The sequence below is a fragment of the Rattus norvegicus genome, chromosome 5, assembly GCF_021556685.1.
Source record: "Rattus norvegicus strain SHRSP/BbbUtx chromosome 5, alternate assembly SHRSP_T2T, whole genome shotgun sequence".
Taxonomy (NCBI): domain Eukaryota; kingdom Metazoa; phylum Chordata; class Mammalia; order Rodentia; family Muridae; genus Rattus; species Rattus norvegicus.
Genome location: NC_141538.1, coordinates 130,970,409 through 130,986,693, shown reverse-complemented (window position 1 = coordinate 130,986,693; position 16,285 = coordinate 130,970,409). Strand labels below are relative to the sequence as shown.

Here is a 16,285-nt window from a genome sequence, read left to right as displayed (position 1 = left end):
TGATGCATCCTGGAATAAATGGTTAACACCAGTGAGGGGAATCTCTTAACATGATCTATTCAACACATCTCCAACAGTTTCTCAATCTTCAGACTATATTTTTCTGAAAATATTGTGTGTGTGTGTGTGTGTCTGTATGCATGTGTATTTTCACCAGTTCTTCTGAACACACAAAGAATAACTGTTTAGTGTGTCTGGCACACAAAAAAAGCTTGACCTGATTTATAGCTACATAGCCTGTGGAAGAGGCTCAGTGGGGAGCACACTGCATTTCACTGCACCTTTTCAAAAGTTGGGGTTCAATTGCGGTTGTCTGATATATAGATAGGGCTCAGTCCTGGGAACTGACATAAATCAGGAGGCCTGCATAGGATGTGAGGAGATGTAGAAGCTGGAGAAGGAATTGAGTTCCTCGGTGTAGACTTGCCACCTCCTGGGCCTCCCTGGACCAGCTTTACCTGCAAGAGGCTCACTCACATGGACAAATGCTTTCACCACGTGTCTGTCTGTAAGATGACATGAAAGATGGGCCTGCTGGGTGTCTCCTCAAATGCTTCAGTGTGACTTACATTATATATGTCCTATCGTTAGCAGCAGAAGGGCTGCTGTGATCCAGGCTGTCCTCTTGGCGTCTCTGGTGGAGCTCTAAGAAGGTTAAAGTGAGAAAGGTGATTCGCAAGAAAGGGAGGCTGGAGATTGTGTAACAGATTTGGGGAGGGCATCTGAAATGTGGGATATCGTTCAAAAAAAAACAAAACTCACAAGCTAGTTAGCCTGAGGTTCTGTCAGAGAGACCTACTAAATGGATAATCTGGTTTTGAAGTTCATTGCTGACTGGGCAGTGTTTCCTGTGTTTGTTCTCTGGGACAAAAAGAGGAACAGGACAACATAGCAAATGGATGCAGACCTACACAGTTCAAGGGTGGGACCCAGGAGAAAGCTGCCTCCCAGCCAGGAGTGCTGCCGATACCCTGTGACTTCATCTCTGTTAGCATGCCCCCTAGAAGCTCTGACTCTTTTCCTAAACCCCAGTCTCAAGGGCAAAGCTACTTTCTAGGTATAGTTCTCGTCATTAGTCAGGAGGACAGATCCAGTTGAAAGCCTTCTCAGAAGCCTTCTGCTTTCTCTTTGCGGTCTGAACCAGCTTTCTGGGATCCTACAGTTGACCTGAGACCAAAAAGGAAGTTCTGGTGATGTGAGAAGTGGAGCCACTTAAGTTACTTCCGTGATGGTAAAGAAACTTAGAAGCTCTCCACCTTCTTCACTGTTTTATTTCCTTGGCTCTTCTCAGGACTCCCATGGTTTCCTTTCGGTTACATATGGGAAAAGCCATATGTAACCATGGGAGGAGGAAATAAAGGAACACTCACCTGTGTTGGACATGGGGAAAAATAATAGTTGTGATGCCTCTAGGCACTGTGTGCTCCAGATGCCCACTGACAAGAACTCTCCTTCTAAAGGCAGTAGTGCATGCAGGCCTTCATTCCAGCTCAGCAAAAGAGAGTGTGAGTTGGCTCAAAGCAATGAAGTAATCCAACTGGGATCGCATAGCTAATAAGGGATAGAACTAGAATTTTAAGGCACTTCGACAAAAAAAAAATCCTTTGTGGGGAAGATGCCACACCATGTGAAGGCACTTGCCACCAGGCTGGAAAACCTGAGTATAACCCCAGGAACCTACATAAGGAGAGAACCAACTCCTGCAAGTTATCATCTGACCTCTATGCCACGGTATGCACTCACATGCATGCATAAGCACACACAGACACACACACACACACACAAAATAAACAAAATTAAATTTTTAAATTCTAACCAGACATCACATGACTCATGCCTTTAATCTCTGCATTTGGGAAACTGGTGCCAAAGGATCCTGAATTGAAGGCCATCCTGGACTTCACATATGTGCACAGATACGTCGTCGTCGTTGTCATCATCATCGTCATCGTCATCATCGTCATCATCATCACTGAAATTATCTTAGCAGCAATGTTTGTATTGCTATGACTAAAAACATTAAAAGAAAAGGAAAGAATTATTCCTTTTTACTACACCACTCTGCTTCAGCTGACAAAGTGAATAAACTTATAAAATACTCTATAAAGCTTTATTTAAAATAATCACCAAATATTGAAAAGAATGTAGAACACCCAAAGTATTCATTCTCTGCTGACGAGAATGTTAAGTTGGTGTACGCATCTTGAAACGCCAATGGCAGTATTCACTAGGGCTTATCATACATATCCCTTATGACCCCAAAGTTGGAATCCTCAAAATGTGTACCAGAAGACACGTGCTCATTGTCATTAGATCAAAAGTAGAAGCAGCCTAGATTTTCACCCACAGATAAATAAAATGTGTTATCTCCATACAATAGAATGCTCTATAACCGTGAAGAAGAGTTGCCTATGGCTGTATGCAAGAACACAGATGCCACTTCAGACATGTGACAAGCCACGAAGGAGTACATACGCTCCTGCTATATATATGAAGTTTGAAAGGGGATATATGCAACCTATGCACCAGAAGTTAGAATTGTGGTTACTTTGGTGGTTTAAATAAGGGGCAGGGAAGGTGATTTCTGTCATTCTAATCGTGTTTCATGGTTATCCAGGTCTGTTCACTTAGTACACACTCTTGAATTGTAGCCTCCGTATTTATGACTTATTTGTTCTATTCCATGAAAATGTTTCATTGGCCCTCCAACAGTAATCATTTGAGAGAATTGGTTATCAGATGTCATCTGTCCCTGGTTTTCCTAAGTGTTGAGATATACAACATACTAGAATATGTAGCCTTGGCCTTTTATATGAACTCAGTAAGAGAAGACCCATGAGGTGACAGGCAGAGTGACATTAGTGACTGTCAACTAAGTGCAGTTGTTTTCATCGCTGTTCAGCAGCTGTATAAATGTCATCTCACTTCCCATCATTTCACAAGACAGGTGTCATTGTGCCCCTTTGCCAGACATCACAGAGCTGGTGCGTGGCAGAGCATGATCCCCAATAGTTAATGACAATTCCAAAGGACCCATATCATGATGGACAATTTCTTTGGTTTCTGTTTCTGTGATGAGACGATGGTGAAAGCAACGTGGGGAGGAAGCAGTTTATTCGTCTTCCTCTCTCAGATCACAGTCAAGTGTGGGAAGCCAAGACAGGAACTTACGGCAGAAACTAGGAGGCAGGAACTGAGGCAGAAACAACAGCTAGACACTGCTTACTGACTTGCTTATCCCACCTTGCTAAGTTTGCTTTCTTATATACACCAGGACCTCTTCAAGGGGTGGCACCACTTACAGCAGGCTCCTACATCAATCATTAGCCAAGAAAATGCCCCCACTGATTGGTCTACAAGCAAACTCATGGATGCATTTTCTCAATTGATGTTGTATGGGAATACAATCCTGGCTTGTGTCAAGTTGACAAAATCACAACCAACACAGCCAACTAGGGAACAATGATATGATCAACTATAAGGGGGATACTGGTGGTCTCTATTTAGGGCCAGAAAACCTGGCGGCAGACCCAAATACTGCCCCACATTCCTACAGACAGTCACTAGATGTAAGCAGGAATAATTATACCTGTCACCCTACTACTAGTCTTTTGTTTTCTGTGACCTCTGTGCTCCTAAGGATGGGGACTCAATTTTTTTTTTGCGTACTTCCTGGGATAGTTCACATATCTTTAATTAAACATTTAAACAAATATTTATATTAAGAGAAAGTCCTCTTTTAGTAATAAATCAGAGCTGTATGTATGCTAATTCAAAGATGAAGGTCTAGAAGAAAAAACAATTTCTTCTTGTTTGTGGTTTTGTTTGTATTATTAGAGACCCCAGGAAAAATAGTAACAGAATGGTTTAACTTTTTTTAATTAGATGACTTTGCATCTCCCCTGAATACAGCCCCATGAAAACAGAAGTTTGATCAGTGTGTAAGCACCAGTGGAAATCTAAGACCTTCCCATATGGAACAGCCCTGCTTAATTTACTGTCATTTTATTTTCTGAGATAGTTAATAAACAGGTACTGTATTTGATCTTGTGAGTTTAGTCCTCTATATTTAGCTTTTTCAGCTTTAATGGAACTATAATTTTAATCATGATTATTACTTTACATTTTAATTATAATTTGGTGTGGCTTAAGTATACATTTCTGAGAGTGATTGTGTAATGAAAACAGGAATTAGCTTTTCATTAACAAAATAATGGGAGATTTCCCACTGCATTCTAGTCTGTGTTCAAAATCAAGGGGCTGGTCTAAAAATAGCACGGGGAACTTAACATCCTGGTTAAAACCGTGCTTCTAAATTGGCTGTGTTCAAAGCCCAGTCTCTTTGCTCCATCTTGCCTCATCTTGTCTCTTTCTTTTCAGCAAATAAAATCTAGAAACAGACTTTGTGTCTTCCGAGATTTCAAAATACTTATTGTTTTATTTAGATAATTAGCACCATGGAGCCTCAGGTGTCAAATGGACCGACATCCAATACAAGCAATGGACCCTCCAGCAACAACAGAAACTGTCCTTCTCCCATGCAGACAGGCGCCGCCACAGACGACAGCAAAACCAACCTCATCGTCAACTATTTACCCCAGAATATGACCCAAGAGGAATTCAGGAGTCTCTTTGGGAGCATTGGTGAAATCGAATCCTGCAAACTCGTGAGAGACAAAATTACAGGTATGCTCCTCCACATGCAGGCTAGGGATTCACGGCAGACCTCAAACACGGTGTGTGTGTGTGTGTGCAGTGCATCCGCACGAGCACCTACACCACGTATCTAGCATGTGAGGATTGTTTGCATACACGACATTAATCCACACCATGTGCACACATGTGTACCACGGGATGCCTCCCTGCAGGCTGAGAAGACTAGGAAGCAGAGGGCGATTTTTGAAGCTTTTTTCACCTTTATATAAAATGAGTCTTTGGTTTCATACTCATTTATTCTTGATCAGCTGCCACTTTTTTTTTAAGACAGGGTCTCATGTATCCCAGGCTATCCTCAAACTGACTGGCTAGCTGAGGATGCCTCTTTCTAACAGCAGGGATTACAGGCATGTGCCACCGGGCCTGGTTTTGAGGACGCTAGAGATCAAGGCTTCATGCACGCTGGACAAGTGCTCTTCTGACCAAGCAGCGTCCCTAGTCTTCCTTTGCACTTTGGTCCTGAGGTCTGCCTTCTGTCTCTCCTCCCCTGTGCCCCACGCTGCTTTTATTCCTTTCTTCTGTTCTCAGACATTTGGTTTGTGCCCAGTTTTCTCCCATATGTCACGACAAGTGTTTTCAAAGGGGGCCAAGTAGAAGGATGACATAATTGCTCTTTGTCTCTGAGATGAGCAGGTCCCACAGACAGCAGATAATTCTAGAATGCAAATACTTACAGAAGAAGGGAGATGCTTAATGAAGATATGCATGGGAGATATTTTATCTCACATATTTGTTCATTTTGAAGATGGTCTTTAATTAAGCACTTCCTTCTTGACCTTGTACTTAAAAACAAAGCAATGCCCTTCTCCCCGCGTGACCTCAATAATGAGGGTTTTAATGTTTCTGTCAGACAAATATTCTATGCCTGTTTGGGGGGTTCGCTATAATCTTATTGGAAGTGAGAATATCTTCCCTAAGAAGTTAATGATGTGCATATGAGAGCAGCTGGGCTGCCACCAGAGAGTGCCCCACTCCTCAGCCCCTCACAGCAACCCTGAGTCCCTGTCAGTCCTGAGTGTGACTGCTGTGTCAGTTTAACTGACAAGCAACTGGCTTGCATAAGTAAAGATGAAGATCTGTGGTTTAATCGGGATAAGGCACCATTCCTCTTTCAAATCAGATGCTGCAGCATATACATGCACATACAAGTAAATGCATTCTTTTACTCTTCTAATTCACACATAAACGCACCCCCCTTTAAGCAAGCCCTTTTTGCTACACTGTGAGTCACACAGTCTCCCAACACAATTTCTTCAGCTGTAAAATGGGGAAATGATACTTCTCTTAAGAGGGTAGTGGAAGGATGAACTGAGAGGCTGGCTATCACACCTAGCAGGATGACTGTGGGGTAGAAGTCATTAGTTGGTGGAGAGTGCTATTTATGAAGATACAGCGAGTATCCTTAAAGGAGTGTGGTAAGAGGGAAAGCTGATACCCAGCCTCCCTAACGGGCCCGGGCCTTCCAGCTCTTACCCACGTATGTATGCTGTGTCTTCTCCTCTTTAACAAAAATGCCTGTACTTTCATAAAGCCGATGTTTAGATTCCTTGAATAATCTTTACATAATGGGATGATAATTCAAACCAAATTCAAACCAGTTAACCATATGATTCTTCCTCCCACTCCTATATAGAAAATGTATTTTTGGTTTTGCCTTACATTCTAAATAGGGATTCTGCAGGCTACATTAGTGAGTGGGTATTACTAATCACCTTTTCAGGAGAGTTCCCTCGGAATGGTAGTGAGATTTTTTTTTAAAGTACTGATTCATGGTGTTGTTCCTTGTTTTCTGAAGACACATGTTTAAACAAGCAGATTCCTTTACTGAAAGAATGCTAATTTGGTGGTTCACCGAGTGGATCTGAATAGGAGTGACAGCTTCGAAGACAGCCTTTAATTTGGTATACAAAACCAAAATTGTCAACTCTGCGTTGTTTAGCACCCTATCAAGCACAAGCAGAGACATACAGCAGCATCTGGCCTTAAAGATGAAGCTTATGGGTTCGAGGCAGACATGCGATTTGGGAATAAATTTATGATTATGTAATTTTTTTATTTCAGGGGGAAAAACATATTTGTGGAGAACTTATGGGAATGAGGCAGGGAAATATAGAGAGACCGGAGATATTTGCCCTCATTTGGTAGCAGTGTTTAATAAAAGTAGAACTTATGGTTGTAAAGAGTGCTTATTAAATTCTTCATTTACACTACCTAATTAATTCTAGCATTTTAAATTAACAGTGAAACTGGTCCCTGCTGTACCATTCCATAGATGCAGCATATTTTCTCCATCCGCCCGTTGTTCAGGTTTAATTGGCTACGCTAAAAGTCAGAGAAGGAGGGAGAGACGAGGCTGTGGGAGGTAGGGAAGGATGGGAATCACTCTAAGAAGACCCTCAGAGGCCTGCTGTGGGGTTCAGTCATAACACAGGTCAGCGGGAGTGAAGTTTCACACCGGGCAAGTGCAAAGGCTGCAGCAGGTCCAGAAGTCAGAGTAAATGACATCATAGGTATTTTTGTTGTTGCCCTGAATTTTAACATGCCGGTCCCCCCTTTTCCTCCAACACCTCCCACAGATCCCAATGCATCTCGATCCTGTGAAGTTTACAAGAACTTCTAAATATCCAGTGGGAGGATTTGGGGGAGGGGAGTGACAGAAAGATAAGAATTTAAGATTAAGAATTCCCAGTCCCAGGCCACTCCCTAAGAGTGAGTGGGTGAGTCTGACAAGTCAGATCGATTGGCTCTTGGCTGTCTGTCTTTACTGACTTCTCCATGTGAGAACGCATGGACGTAGCTCACATCCTCTCCAGAGTACAGCTTCCATTTTCTTAGAAAAGAAACTGAAGCCAGGCAACACAGCTATCCTCTGTGAGCTCAGGAATCACCTAAAAGCTTGATATTATTCTGGAGTATGTGCAAGGAAGACAGCTAATCCCCTCCCCATAACCCAAAGCAACACTGTGTTCCTGCGAGGAGAGGTTGCTGGCCGCCTCTGGAGAGCATACCTAATGCACCATGCCCTTAAACAAGACTCCTGTGTATGAAGGGAAGCATGGATAACAATATTTGTCATCCACTGGGGACATAATTCAACCTGCATCTTTCTTCAGTGTTCAGGCAAATTTACTGAGAGTACCAGATTTCAGATTCCCTTAACATGCTTCCGGACATCTTTGTTAACGCACTAAGTAGTGCCTTCTTGGAAACATTAGATTTTTCATTTTGCGATTGGGAAAAGACACTTCATTCCGAGTTGTTTCTGGGTATAGCCATGGGCACATGATGTCACAGAAAGCCAAGTCTCTGCTTTTTACCTCCATCCACCTGCTGCTGGAGAGAAAGGGAAATGTCCCATGACACTCAAGGGTCAGTCGAAGAATACCAAGCCTGGATAAAACCACGTATTTCTCCACGGACTTCTGAGAATTCATTTAGGTTCCTGGCTTTTGTTTTGTTTCATTGCCTTTGGCTTTTGTTTTGCTTTACTGAATACAGATTTCTGTATGACTGGCATTTTAGGGAAGAAGCATACAGCTTGGCCAGGACAGAATCAGGTGACTCAGGTATATATATAAATCTCGCTCAGCTGTGATGCTAAATTTCATTATTATAAATGTCTATCTTGTTACAGTCCCGCCCCAAAAGGAATAAAGAAGGGGGTAAAAATAACAAAAGAAAGTCCCTAGAGGGAGCTGGGGACACACTCAGAGTTAGCTTATCTGCTTAGCATATGTAAGGCCCTGGCAACCAGCAGCAGCAGCAGCAGCAGCAGCAGCAGCAACAACAACAACAACAACACAGACCTAAATCCCTTTCCTCACATCTGCACAGGAATAGCTTTTAAGAACAATTGTATGGCGGTTTCAGCCAAGCCAGAGCTCTGCAGGAGTTTTTGAGAACAGAGCATTGTACACTTGGTGTGTGGACAGACACTAAGCACTCGGGTGCTTGAAGAAAGTATATACGCTAGCTGATGCTATTGCGGGCTAGGAAGATGGGTAGAGGGGATAAAGGCAAAGAAGTAGAGCTGACATTTCAGGCGAGGAGCGAAAGCATTTTCTCACCCTCTGTGCTTTCGCCCAAGGAAGTACAGTTCAAAGGTGGAGATGGCTCTTTGGAAGCAGTGGTCCAATAGGAGGCAGCATTGGCAGATGAACTTAAGTATGCCAAAAATAATTATGACTTTCTTCAGCACTGGAGCTTTTCCTGTATAACACGTATTTGACTTAGTATCACCATTCAGTGGTAAAAACAGAACAAGTGGGTAAAAACTCACTCTGGGCTACCTTTTTAGAGCTTCCAGGCAAAGGGCCTGCCTGGCAGACAGCAGGATCTGTAGACCAGTAGAGGAGAGTGAGGCTCCAGGCCTGTTCTGTTTCTCCTCTGCTTTCAGAGAAATGGATTGGTAGGAACTGTGAGACTTTGGTCACATCTCTGAGATGACCATATATTCAGAAAAAAAGTCCTAAATTCTGAAAAGACTTTACTCCTAAGGAATGAAGTCAAGTGTCAGGTGAAATTATTAGAATAATCTCTTAAAGATTCAAGCAAAGACAAAGAGAATAGTTGCTGCCTTTGGTGTGCCATATGCATCCTAATGTGTTTTCTGGGGGAAGTGTTGTGTAGCAGCTCTTGTAATAATAGCACATTGGGATTCCTGGAGAATGTGGGGGCTGCCACTGTCTGATAAGCAGCTTCATGCTCTAAGCTTTGTGCTCTAAAGACAGAGTCCCATCCAACCCTCTGCCTCCTTTACAATGAGATTTGAAGTTGGGGTAAATGAGCAACGTTCATAAGCTGAGTCCCTGCCCAAGGGCAGGAGCTGAGACTTGGATCCAACCCTGTCTCACAAATTAGGAGTTGACCAGTGTGCACTTTATCTCGAACTGCTTCCTGCAAAACACTCAGCTGACTTCTCCCCTTTCCAAACAAAACCCAGGTTGTTTTATACACAGTAAAAACTTTCAATAAAAGGAAAACATAATTAGAGCTCAGAATCTTTTGATTTGGAAAAATAGCGCATAAATACATGCATTTTAAAAGAAAAAATTTGAGTTCAACAAGTCACTGCTTATCTGAAATCAAACCGAGTAATAATATATATATGTATATATATATATATATCTTTTTTGAGATTATAATTCCATCATTTCCCTCTTTCATCCCTCCAACTCCTCCTATATACCCCCACCCTAAATCCATGCCCACTTTTTCAATTAAATTGTTACATATTTTAACTTCTGATTTTCCTTTTACTTCTTGAAATCCCTTTTATTAGATTCACCTTTTTTTCCCAAGCACTGCATTGTGATCAAACCCAGCCACAACTAGGTATATCCAAGAAAATCCCAAGATTGGTTATCTAAATGAAGTTTTCTTATGTGCACATGCAAAGGAAACTTGTTAGTGAGGGGAAGAGTGTAGGGAATCACTTTTAGCCTGTTTTGCTCTGAATTGGAAAGATGCAGGGCACTAGGTCCCTGGTTTGCATGGTCCACCTCCCTTCAGTCACTTTACATGTGTGCCACAAAGAATAAAAGAGCTTTGATGTGTTTACTTGGAAAGAGGGTTGACTACTACTGAGGGATGTTGAGGGGAAATATTTTAGATGTAGAGAAAATTTGGAAGTCTGTAGGGATTGCAAGCTAGGAGAAGAGGAGTCTACCCTATGACAGAGAACAAGACTATCGGAACATTAAGTGTAGGCAGCAGACCATGTAATCATCGTGCCTCTCAGACACCCACCAAGGGCAATCAGAGACCTCCCATCGCTCCTAATTAGAACTTCCCAGCTGAGTGGAGCTGTGAGGTTTAGGGTTTGTGCTGCCACATCAGGGTTCTTTCAACAGTGTTTTTGTTTGGTTGCTTGGTTTTTCCTCAAAATGGCAGTAATCAGGATTACAGACTAGCTATGGTTTCCTTTGCCTCTTGGTTATCTTCCCCTTTGTCTCCCCCTCCAAATTTGACAGTTCTGCCCTGATTCCAAACTTGGGTAGGGAAATATCCTCTCATCCCAGGAGTGATGTCTCAATGGCTTTTACCTAGGATGTGAATTAGCTGGGGTGTTTTAAGGTATTTATTTCTGTGCTTGAGCTGACTGCTTCATAAGATCAATTCCCTGTTCACCAGCCTCCACACACACACACACACACACACACACACACACACACACACACACACACCCCTACACTCACACACATAAACACATGTATGCACCCCACTCTCACACATACACATTGTATGCACATACATGAACACAAACACAAACACATCAACACCTATATACCACATACATGCATGCATACGTACATACATACATACATACATACATACATACATACATACATACATACAAAAAGTCTTTGGAAAGATAGCAGGAGAGAACTGATTCATAACAGTGCAAGGTAGAGTGGCCAGATTGATTCCAAGCAGTAACTAAGCAATAAGGAAATGTTGGACTGAACTTCCCACCATTATCTGAAAGTGTAATTCATCACATTCAGGGCAGGAGGGCAGTGCCTTCTGAAACGTTTAAAGAAAATTCATTTCCATCATCTGAGAGGTGTGGTGGTGATGATTTTCTTTTTGGTCTGCCCATTCCCATCTCCCTTGTGCTCTTAAGTGATGAAATCTGTACCTATCTATGCCTCATGAGAAATAAACATCTCTTAAGTTACCTTTTTGGGTTTTCTACAGTCTAAAAATTCATCTTTGATAGGGGAAGATACTTCTAGTTTGGAGAGAAGATAAAATTCATATAGAGACCACATATCTGGGTAAGACTTTTTACATTTGTAAAGCATTTCAACCAGCCAACAGTATCTATTTAGTGTCTACTTGCTTAGTATAGAAATATGTTAATCTCTTCCCTCTCTTAAACTCTATCAGCGTTAAATGAGGAAGTCCAAAGATAAAGAACATGATACATCAGGGACAATAAGTAAAGGACAGATATTGTAGGTCCTTCATCAGCCCACAGATCCAAAAGAGACAAGTGACCGTCTTACGAAGCATAGTCACCTTTTCTGTTTTCTAAGGTGGTTTGTTGTGGTTTGATTTTTATCAAAGTCCAATCTTACTTTTCTACCCCTGACTGTTAATATTGTTGAAAAGAACTGGTTTGATGGGTGAGTAAAAGACTGAGTGTACAAGCATGGGGGTCTGAGTTTGGATCCTAGCACCCATGTCAAAAGCTTAGAGTACTAGTGCATAGCTCTACTCACAGTGCTGAGGCAACAGAGACAGGAAGATCCCCACAGTCTGATGGCGACCCAATTCTAGCCAAACCAGTAAGCTCCGGGTTCAACGGCAGGCCTTGCCTCAAAATAAAGTGGAGAGCAATTGAGGAAGACACCTGATACTGACTTCTAGCCTCCATATGTATGCACACACATGTGCACAAACACAACACATATTTTCCACATACATACAAGCACATACATACACACACACACACACACACAGAGAGAGAGAGAGAGAGAGAGAGAGAGAGAGAGAGAGAGCGAGCTTTGGAAGGACAGCACAAGAGAATTTATTAGTAACAATGCAAGGTGGAAACCTGACAGGATGCTTGCTTTGTGGTAGCTATGGTGACAGGCATACAATAACTTCACTGAAGCTTTATATTTCTAGGACCAGTGGTTATTGCCCCATTTTGCAGATGAGATGCCAAGCCTAGAATTATCTGATGAGTCTGCCTGACTATAAAACCTATAATTTTCTATTATCCTACCTTTCTGTTTCTACCAAGTGAGGGTGAAGACAACATTCGTTTGAATATTCAGAGTAAAAGGTGACAATGGACTGAGATGCTCAGAACAACTGTCCAGAAAAAGGAGCCTTAAACATAGCAAAACATAGATTGTAGAAAATCAATATATGGTAAGGAAGCCATTGATCGAAGCTTCAAAGGTATTGCTAAAGAGTAAATGTTTATGCCTCCTCACCCACCAGCTTCATATACTGAATTACTAGTCCTCAAAGTAACTGGAAATGGGACCTTTGCCCAAGTAATTAAGGTTAAATGAGGTCATGTGGCTAGGATCCAATAATATTAGTGTTCTAATGAGAAGGAAGAGAGAAGGCAGGCTCTCTGCATATCTGATGTCAGATGAGGCAGTCCTCTGCATGCCAGAAAGAGGACCCTAGCCGGGACTCAGTCGTGCTGGTACCCTGATATTGGACTTCCAGCCTCCAGAACAGTGACAAAGTTAATTTATTCATTTCTTTAAAAATCTATGTGGATAATAACAGTTTGTTATTAGCAGCCCAAGCTGAGTAATATGAACATTATCAAAGAGTAGTGGATGGAGCAGCTAGGGCCACTTCACAAGGTAAGGTTTGCATGCCCTCTCTGTCAATGAGGGAACTACAGTTCAGGGAGATTAAGTGCTTCACTCAAGGTTACAGCTAATACATGAAGCTGAGATTTCCACCCAAGCCTGCTAATGCCTTCTACTTTGCTAATAAATAACCCTACCCAACATAGGAGGCAATGTCTGCCATCCTTCTGAGGTCAGGTGCGTAAACTCACTGACTCTTTTTCCACGTCAATTTCTTGCTGATTTATGTCTGAATTTCCTAATCAGCTCTTGTTTCATACTTGAAAGTCTGGTGAAATGCCAAGCCCAGTGACAGAACGTGGATGCCCGAGTTAGGATGACAGCTCTCGGTACTGCAGCTGCTCAGGGATTTCTCAGCACTTTCGTCTTGGATAAGATGAAGCAGTTCCCGTCCACATATAAGCAAGGTCTTTGCTCACGTCTGTTGTCAGAGGCTTTTCTCGTCAGTGCCCCCTGACAGAAGCATCCAGCACAGGCAATTGTCTAATCTTACTTTACAGCTGAGGCTAGGGAAACCCAAGGAAGATTGGAAACAATCGTGTGGTTCTGTTCCTTGCTCTTTCCTCCTCCTGCTCCTCCTCCTGCTCCTCCTCCTCCACCTCTTCCTCTTCCCTTCTCCCTCTCTCCCTCTCTCTCTCTCCCCCTCTCCCTCCCCCTCCCCCCTCCCCCATCTCTCTCTGTCTCTCTCTCACACACACACACAGTCTCCTATCCTTTCTCTTTCTGTCTTTTTATTTATATATTTGCCACTTTGATCTGAAAGGACTTGAGTTGGCTCATACGATAAAGAGTTAATATTACAATGGCTCATAGGCAGACAGCAATAGATCCAGAAGAATAAAAGAGACACAGGCAGAAAGTTGGTGAATTAAACGTGCTGTGTCTGAGAACAGACAAGCTGGCCAGAGTTCCCTCGTATAGGAAGAAAAAACAGATGTGACAACCTTTGTCACCTTGTCAAGTGTCAACCAGGAGCTCTCTCCTGTGTTTCCAGCTTCTCCATAGCTCTTTCTCTGCATTTCTAGGTGTCTGGTTTGGTGTCAGCTGCCAGCTATAACCCAAGATGGGCTGTGAACCCTGAAATCATATACTCGGAGCTTTCCTTTGCTCTTATTGGTTTCCTGGATAATTGGATTGATTTTGTTTTTATGGCAAAGGCTGACAGTGGAGAAGCTGCTTGAATAGAGTCCCTGTTTGTATATGAGATACAGACAAGGTGCCAAAAGAGCAGCTCTGAAGCGAGCCATCCTTGCCTGCTGCCCTCCCGTGAAGTGCTACTTTGAGACTCTGTAGTCTTCTCCCTCCCTTTAGGTCTCAAGGTTGGGTACACAGGACTTTGTTTAGTTCGTGGCTTCCATCTTTTTGGTGAGGGTTTCCACGGTTCTGGCCAGAGCCCCAATCCGGACCACACACAGGAGTCTGTAATGTCACCCTGTAGTGACCAAGAAACGGGGACCAATTCTCCTTTACCTTTCCTCTTCCAGCATCCTTCCCAATCAGTGCAGCCTTGTGGATGAGACAGCCACCTGGAGCACAAAGGGAAGGGCCCTACCTGAGCACCACCGTCCCCAAACGTACCCACATCCACCCACACTATCTGCTCAGAATACCATATACACATCAAAGCATCCCAAACTGACACCAGATTCAGTAACACCCTGCCTTCACACACACACACACACACAGACACACAAACAGATATACACACAGAGACACACAAACAGATACACACACAGACACACACACACACAAACAGATACACACACAGACACACAGAGACACACAAACAGATACACAAACAGATACACACACAGACACACACACACAGAGACACACAAACAGATACACAAACAGATACACACACAGACACACACACAGATACACACACAGACACACACACACACAGACACACACACACAGAGACACACAAACAGATACACACACAGACACACACACATACACACAGACACACACACACAGAGACACACACACAGACACACACAGACGCACACATACACAGACACACACACAGACACACAAACAGATACACAGACACACAGACACACAGACACACACAGACACACACACACAGATACACACACAGACACAGACACACACACACATACACACAGACACACACACATACACACACACAGACGCACGCACACACAGATACACACACAGAGACACACACAAACACACACACAGACACACATACACATAGACACACACACAGACACACACAGACACAGACACACACACACAGACACACACACAGACACACACACACACACACACACACACACACACACACACACTGAATAGATGAGTGGGGATGTCCTATGAGTTGCTTTACCACCTCTGCAAACCCTTCTTTCCTCAATATCCAGGAAAGAGGAAAACTCCCTCCCCTCCCTTACTCCATAGCCCTTGTGGGCTCAAACATAGTTATGCCTGTGCAAGCATCTTGCCACAATGATGAAAGGTGGGTTTGGTGGGTGTGTGAGACTGTGAGTGCAGGTCCTTAGTTCCGTATTTGAAAACATCAAGATAAAATGTAAGATTATTTTAAGAATTAGACCATTTTAAGGTCTGGATAAATAGTTCAGTCAGTTAAGGACGTGTAAGGACCTGAGTTAGCCCCCACAGAACCTATGATTCAGTAACAACTACTACAGCAACAACAAAGGGCAGTCATGGTGTCATGCTCTTGTAAGCCTAGTGCTGAGGAGGCAGAGACAGCAGGTCCATGGGGTTCACTGGCCACTGGTCCTCCCTACTTCAAGGTCCCAGTGGAAGAATGTAGCTCAAAAAAAAGCAAAACAAAAAAACAAAAACAAAAAACAAACAAAAAAAAGGTGATGCATGAGAAATGACACAAGATTATTATCCTCACTCCTACATATACATGTGCATACTTACATACTATATATACATAAGTTAATTAGGCCAGGACAATAAAAATAGAAGAATTTATCAGGCTAACTCTAGCGTTGGCTGTGGGACTTTGTGTGTATCAGGACATTCTTTCCCTTAAGTGCTTCCATGAAGTGGGGTTAACCGTGCTTCTCGCCTTCCTAAGTGTTGGGTGAGTTTGTGAAGTGATACCAGTTCAGGGTGTTACTGTGGTCACTCAGAGTTAGGATGCTGTAGGAGGGGGTTATAAAGGAAAGGCAAGCAGTCAACACCCTGTGGTAAGGCGGCTTTGCTTTCTAGTCTGCCTT

General features: G+C 42.9%; 1 protein-coding gene across 9 annotated transcripts in view; it reads left to right on the top strand.

Moving 5' to 3' along the window:
- Elavl4 (ELAV like RNA binding protein 4) overlaps window positions 1-16,285 on the top strand; it is an 86,527-nt gene that overhangs the window by 34,720 nt on the left and 35,522 nt on the right. For all 9 annotated transcript variants that reach the window (XM_087550337.1, XM_087550335.1, XM_087550339.1 and 6 more), the window contains 1 exon segment: window positions 4,446-4,686. In XM_087550337.1, the coding sequence (XP_087406463.1) occupies window positions 4,446-4,686 (241 nt within the window).